At 43.3% G+C, this 7,355-nt stretch overlaps 1 protein-coding gene across 1 annotated transcript in view; it reads right to left on the bottom strand.

Annotated features, from left to right (window-relative positions):
• ddr1 (discoidin domain receptor tyrosine kinase 1) overlaps positions 1-7,355 on the bottom strand; it is a gene marked incomplete in the record, with an annotated part of 38,865 nt that overhangs the window by 16,394 nt on the left and 15,116 nt on the right. The window contains 4 exon segments of the mRNA XM_035672576.1: positions 2,843-2,945; positions 4,015-4,162; positions 5,020-5,172; positions 5,874-5,949. Coding sequence (XP_035528469.1) covers positions 2,843-2,945; positions 4,015-4,162; positions 5,020-5,172; positions 5,874-5,949 — 480 coding nt within the window.

Raw genomic sequence — 7,355 nt, 5'->3', positions numbered from 1 at the left:
ACACACCACACACACACATCACAACACACACGCCCACCACTCGTCCTTCATCTAACTCCTCAGTACAGGAACATACGCTGGCATGCTTCCTCGCCTGTCACTTCTATTCCTCCCATATACACCACTTCCATGTACTCGGCATCGCAGCGATGAATCAATAACATATATCACCATAGATACAAATGCAAGACCATGTGAAAGCTTCACATCCAACACACATACTCACAGAAACAAGCAACACAACACACACAGGCTCACACCCACAATCCAGACGCCCCTCACTCCCAACCTTGTGGTCTCATCTCAACACACACCACAGTTGGTAGGTGTGGGTGTGGTGTGTTGTGTTTGGGTGGTGTGTGTGTGTGGTGTGTGGTGTGTGGTGTGTGTGTGTGTGTGTGAAGTAGAGGCCGGCATTTTGGGGCCAATGGGTCAGCTAGGGTGTGACGCGCGTCCTGGGGAGGAGATAGCTTGCATACAAAGCTAAGGAGCTGAGGTGTGGCCTGGGTCATGACTGACTGGCTGGAGCGGGGGGAGGCCTCTTGGTCAAGGGTTCACGGTGGGATAATGAGTTCCACGCTGTTGAGGAAACCCAGTGGTGTTTGGCGACAAAGGCAGGTAGGCAAGTGAAATTGAGGTGGTTTGTTGCATGGTGAATTTTGTTTGTGGAAAGAACGGGTGAGACGCGCATACACAGGCATTGTTTACCCAACTGAATCTCACAGTATGTGCTGCGGTAGAATCAGAGACCATCAGGCTAAAAGCTCAGCGCCCGGTCTTGTGTCTTTTAGGGAACCATCTGGTAATAAGATATGTGTCTGATGGAATCATGAGGCACTGCAACTCAATTCGTGCCGAGAAAGCCAGAATATACAGGCAAGTCTACAGAATGTCAGGGTTATGCGGCAGCTCCAGTCTCTCATCTGCCTGTATAAGAGCGTGAGAGAACACGGGCGACTCCTTGTGTTTTGTGTGTGTTGTATGGCAAGACATTGTTATTCCGAATGGAATCACTCAGACAGTACAACAGGTGTGCCTGTGACTATGTGGTTAAGGATGCAACGTGTCGTGCTGTATAGGTGCAATCATCCTTTGATGTGCGATTCCCGCCTAGGATCCGTGTGTTGCAGGGAGTAGTGAGCCGAGCCGTCCTTCCCCCATGTTTGTGCTGGCGCGGTGTAGATCATATGACAAGTTGCTATGCCAGTGAAGGCAAGAATGCCAAAAACTAATATAAAAGCACAATAGCAACTTCTTGATGCGTGTCCTATTCTGCCTTTAGGAAGGAGATGATGCTATTAGATTTTGGAGCACTCTGTGGATGCGATAAGAAGTCTAATATTTTAATGGTAAAAGAGTAGGAGGTGGTATTTAAGCTTTAACTTTTCAAAGTTAAGTTAGTCGCTAATGTTTTAAAAATGGAGGACAATTCCTGTAAAATTATTCCCTGTGCGTATAGTGTGGAAGACAAGCAGACAAAGATCTGATCTTGTAATTAATGCATTGGTTAGTTGAATGTGGTCTCGGATTAGCAGGCGAAAACAGACGCATGTAATGTTTGAGTGAGGTAAGTAGGACATGGTAGGCGCTGGATTTTTGTCCTTTTGCATCGTGATTGAAAAACTCTCTCTGATCGAAATTTTCCGACTGCAACAGATCCTAGGCTTCAGAGAATTCCTCATAAAACAAAGCTCCAGTTGGTGTGTGTGTGTGTTGTGTGTGGTATTGTGTGTGTGTGTGTAGTGTGTGTGTGTGTCTGTGTTGTAAGTGAATAGGTGTGTGATGGTTTATGTGTTGGTTTCCCTGTGGTGTTGTGTGTGTTGTGTGTGGTGTCTGGTTTTTTTGGATGTGGTGGTGTTCTGTGGTGTGGTGTGTGTTTGTTTAATAGAAGTGATGGTATGATGAGTGTGTGGTGTGTGGTGTCGTGTGTGTGTGTTTTATAACAGACAATACTTTTGTTAATTCTATCCGTCTCACCAGATCTAGCAGCAGCATTTTGATGGGAATACACACACACACACACACACATGGTTTAACATCTAACTCCTCAGTACAGGAACATTGCTGGATGCTTTGCACTGCCTGTCACTTTCTATTTACAAATATATTCATGTACTGGCATGCAGGGATGAATAAATAAGCATATATACATAGATACAAATGCAAACATGGTGAAACTTTCACATACAAACACATACCTCAACAGAAACAAAGCAACACAACAAGGTCACACCAAATAGAGCCCCCTCACTCCCAACCTTGTGGGTCTCTCTCACACACACACACACACACACACACACACACCATCACATCTGGATTACATCAAAAGTTTTAGCTCACCCGCTAACAAAACATTTCAGCCCCATTAACCACAAAGACTATGCAAGTGTAGACCCCCACCCAAAACCCAACCCTAACCTACACTCCCCACTCCCCAAGAATCGTAGTTCACCCCTCGTTTGCTCCCTGCCAAAATATTACGGTCAGGAAACACGCCTCAAATCCCAGAGCGAAGAAAAAAAATTATGTTATTCCCTTTCGATTAGGTGGACAAACTTTCAAAAAGGATTTGGCTGAGACCCCACTTCAGTGCTAACAGATGTGATGAGCGCTGTGGAGAAACTTCTGGTATTCCATTGATCGACCCACATTTTACTCCACATTTTTGACCGCAACTCTTGTAAATCTTTATTGTGATCATATCTGCCAAAGCAGGGCTGCAATTTACAGCCACGGCCACGTGAAGACAAAATCCAAGGGAGCAGCGTATGGGAATGTATGGAGATGAGATCCTTACTCATACATAAAAAATGAAAATGGTAAAAGCGGCTGTATATCTTACCCTTGCTCGATGCTCCCATCATAGGTAGAGTCATTTAGATAGACAGGCATGCCAGACAGGTGCATGACATGACCCACTGGAGCTGTGTAAGCCTTCAACCCATCTGAGAGGAATGAAAAAAGATATCCAGTATTAGTCATGTGATTGTTAAAAACAAAACACGGTTTTCTATATATGAGACATGCACAAGCTGCAAGTGAAACTTTTTTAAATTTGTGGAGCTTATTATTTTCATTATGAGCAGCTACACGTTTATTGAGCAAACATTCAACAATAATCACTGCCGCAGGGGGGAACGGCTACAGATGGTTTTTAAGTAGTAAAACAAACGAAGCAGGCCACTGCTCGGCCCCAGTCACCATTACACCGGTGAAACTCAAGCCTCCGCTCCAATATACAGCTAATCAGCCCGCTCCCTGAGAACAGAGGTGACGTCAGCAACACGGACTAAAGCCCAATGCTCTGCCACCCGTAATAAACAATGCTTCACATAGGGTTTACAGTATGTGTGCAGTATGCTATGTTTTACATGTGTGTGAGAGAGCATGAAGGCCGAACTCAATGTTTGACCGGCCGAACGTGCGTAAAACTTGACATTCTGAAGATTCTTTATAATCTTTGGCTTTGTAGACGAACTGAGCTGCACAGCCTCAGAATCCATATTACAGCATATTTTAGAAAGATGGTCTCCCTGAAGACACAGACCAGGAACTGGAGCTTTTAGGCTCAGTGACAGCTCTGATTTACAGGCAGCATGATGCAGTCTGAGGGAGTTGGATGGGGCAGGGGAGGAGGTGAGCCAGTCATAAATACTCAGTTAGTCAGTGTTGTGCTTCGGGAAACACGGAGACCAATACCATTTATCACTATGTGGCTTCTTTTATCCGGGCAAACCCCACTGAGATTGTAAATTTAATGCAATGCCACAAATTAATGCATGGGATGTATGGTGAAAACCCACTTATAATCATTACAATCCAACAAATCCTCCCTTTTCCATCTGATACAGGAGTAAAACTAAGAAATCTGTCACCTTTCCCATATGAAATGTGATCTGATTTATCACAGTCTGGATGGCATGCCTCAGAATATACAGACCAAATGAATACCTAAGTTAACACAAAAAACAAGGCCATTTTGTATCTCTGCAGTCTCTCCACACAAACACTCACCGTTCCAAACGCAACCATAGAGCTCTACTCGAAGGCACACACTCATAACCCGGTCAGCCAGAGGGTAGAAGCGCACCATGCGGGCCACAATGGGAGGACCCAGGTCTTTCAGCACAACATCATAGGTGTTCTCATTCCCTGACACCACCTAAGGGAGAGAGTAACATTTATTTAATACACGTTTTACTCGCCGTCGACTTCGTGGGTGTCTTCAAATTCTATTAATCTAAGAGGAGCTCAAAAAAACCGACTGAACTTTTTCTTTAACACACAAAGGTGTAAGGAAAGACTGATTTTAGAGTCTGAGCCTCAGGCAGAGTTTTTGTTGGTGGAGCCTTGAACCCTAGATTTACATTGGCTTGCAATTTCTGAATACTTGTTTGGCAATGCTCTAAAATAATAAAATAACAAAAAGTCAATTCCTTCCCCAAAACCTTGGTTGTTGTCAAATTCAGACAGAACTGTCACATCATTACAGTGTAGTGGGCGGATGTCAAATGTCTGCACCCAGGAAAATGCTATCATGCAGCAGTGGCACAAAACACAGTGCAGATTTCTAACCAAAGAAAATAGTGGACATTTACCAAACACAATAAGAGGTGTTTTTTTGCACAGGTTGCAAGGTTGCAAGGTAAGCCATTTATTGCATAGTGTTGAAATCTGAAGCAGTAAAGGCTGCTTTTGCCTGAACAGAAAAGTTATTGCACAAAGTTTAGCTGGAGCAAAGCCAAACTGCTCCACTTCCAGATAAATAATACATAAATCAAATGCAGGTGAATAATACAGTCCATTAACATGACATTCATATTAAACAGCCACAGGATATTGAGCTGTTTCTTATCAATAATGGAGAGTCAACCTCAACTGTATGTTCCCTTGTGTCCATTTGCCCCCAAGCTCATTTTAAGACATTCAAACTTTTACCTTCCTTTATTCATGTGCACATTAAAGAAACAGTGGGCTCCAGCTCTGTCGTAATTAACGAGACAAAAAGACCCTGCTTACTTCCTGGCTCCAGCGGTCCTTCCAGGTGATCCATTTCTGTCCGTCGCGGGAATAGCGCAGTCGATAACTGCGAGCAAACTCCTGGCCGTGCCCGTCGGCATGACGACCCTGGGTACCAACCAGAGCCAGGAAGTGGAGTTTGTGCAGGTCTACCTGCAGGAGACAGGAAATACATTAACAGATAACAGACTGACACAGAGAAAAAGTAATAAGATTGATGAACTTATATATACACGGCTAAATGTCTTTTTAAATGTAGATTTAAAAGGTTTAAGTTTGCATTTTGGTAAATATGCTTATTCACCTTCTTGCAGAGAGTTAGATGAGAAGATCCATACAACTCTGCTACCTGTCCATTAAATGTAAATCTAAAGCCAACAGCGATTAGCTTAGCTTAGCACAAAGACTAGAAAAAGAGAAACAGCCATCCTAGTTCTGTTTAAAAGGTAGAAAACATATAGAACCACAAAATGATTTTTTCCCCCCACTTTCTGTTGACTTAAACAAGATATACAGTTTTAATTATTAAGCTTTGGAAGTGCTGATAGGTTTTGCCTGTTTCTTCTAACCGCCTTCTGGTTCTAGCTTCATATGGACAGATATGACAGTGGTATCAATCCCCTTATCTAATTGAGCAAGAAAGCAAATAAATGTATTTCCCAAAATAAACTCTATGTACAATAGTGGCATACATCATAGCTGCTCTAAAATCACTCTAAAGCAGAGTGGACGTGGGTGGATTAAAGCTGTTATTAAAGCATGATTGAATAAATGCATTACTATTGTAATGCAGTCTCTCCAGTCTGCTTCATAATAATAATATAACAGTTGACAGCAATTAAATGTTATCTGACCTGTAGGTATTCTGATCCACTGGGGTAAACGGCTCCAGCAGGACACCACGCTCCATCCCCCTCTCCAGTACTCAACCTGAGAGAAACAGAGACATATTAATGTTTAATAAGAAAATTAGAAAAAACACAAACCCTGCCTAAATATGTTATTTTTAAAAACTGAAAAGTTCAATAAATCCCAGCCCCATACCCAAATTCACATGCAGAGATACAAACACCCACAACAAGACTACATCAAAAACCCACAGTGCCGGCAGCACACAGAGGTACAACAACTGAGAATTCAGTAGAAACAGTCCGACCATCGTCTAACACCATGCATATTGGATTCCACAGCAGCCAAATATTCACACATAAATAGAGCAATGTTGGCTGAAAGAGAAAAAAAACAGACTTGGCTATGGTCAAAGGAATACCATGGGCAAGACTGCAGACAGATGGAAAATACAGAGAGCACACGAAGAGAGGAAAAGAGATGAAAGAGTAGAAAATTACTAGCTCTTCCACATTCTTCAAACCTCACAACAAGATCGGGTGTAGAACGTCAGGACCAATCTTTACACACGACTCCTCAGGCTGGCCATGACCACACACATGCACCAATGAGAGATTTTCACTCAGTGTGACCTTCCTCAATCCAGCCTGAGAAGAAAAGTCCACACTACCACCACACATTGGCCACATAAAGACCACAAAGTTGGCTGTGTGTCTTGTGACGTCAGATCATCTCTTGTATGAGGAGCTTTGGAACAGACGCCAGGCCACAACCATGCTCTGACCACTTCGGGGCTTCTCTCAAAATGAAAGCTGCTGCTCAGACTACCAAAACAAATCACATCAACTCAGTGACACTGACAGTGGCGCTAGTATTTTAATTAATCCCGTTCTCTCCTCGGAGGGTGAGATCATGCAGCCGGAAACCGCGAGATGATATCAACACATTAGTGCTCCACAAAGTGCCCTGTGATGGAGGGAGAAGAGGATGAGGAGGGAGAAAAAGAGGAATGTAGTTGTGCAGAGTTCAGTCCACCGTGCACCAGCCTGCAGGATTAACATTACAGCACACTGTTCTGCCAAGTACCTAATTTTTCTCCTATTTCTCTCTGCATCTGTCGCTTCCTACCTAAATACCAGCCAACAATTCACTCCTCTTCCCTTGTTCTCAATTACCTTATTCACTCCATCTCTCCACCACTCGCTCAGACCTGCCTCAGAGTAACAAGAGCCATGAAAAAGAAATACTCTACATCCCACAATCCCACAATGTTTTCAAATTAATTTCTCTCCAGCTTTCAGCACACCATCGCAGGGATCCACCTTTCACTTGTTTTCTTTTTTTTAATGTCCGCTGCTCTCTGTTTTCTCTCTCTCTCCCCGATGTCTCTTAAAAAGAGTTAGGGCTAATAATCATTTCCACATGGTTAGACACTCAGCCAAGAGACCCAACCCAACAGAGACAAATGAATGAACACACACACACAC

Source organism: Morone saxatilis, unplaced genomic scaffold (genome assembly GCF_004916995.1).
Source record: "Morone saxatilis isolate NCDOM2014 unplaced genomic scaffold, NCSU_SB_2.0 Contig24, whole genome shotgun sequence".
Lineage (NCBI taxonomy): Eukaryota > Metazoa > Chordata > Actinopteri > Moronidae > Morone > Morone saxatilis.
This window is presented reverse-complemented; position numbering and strand designations above follow the sequence as displayed.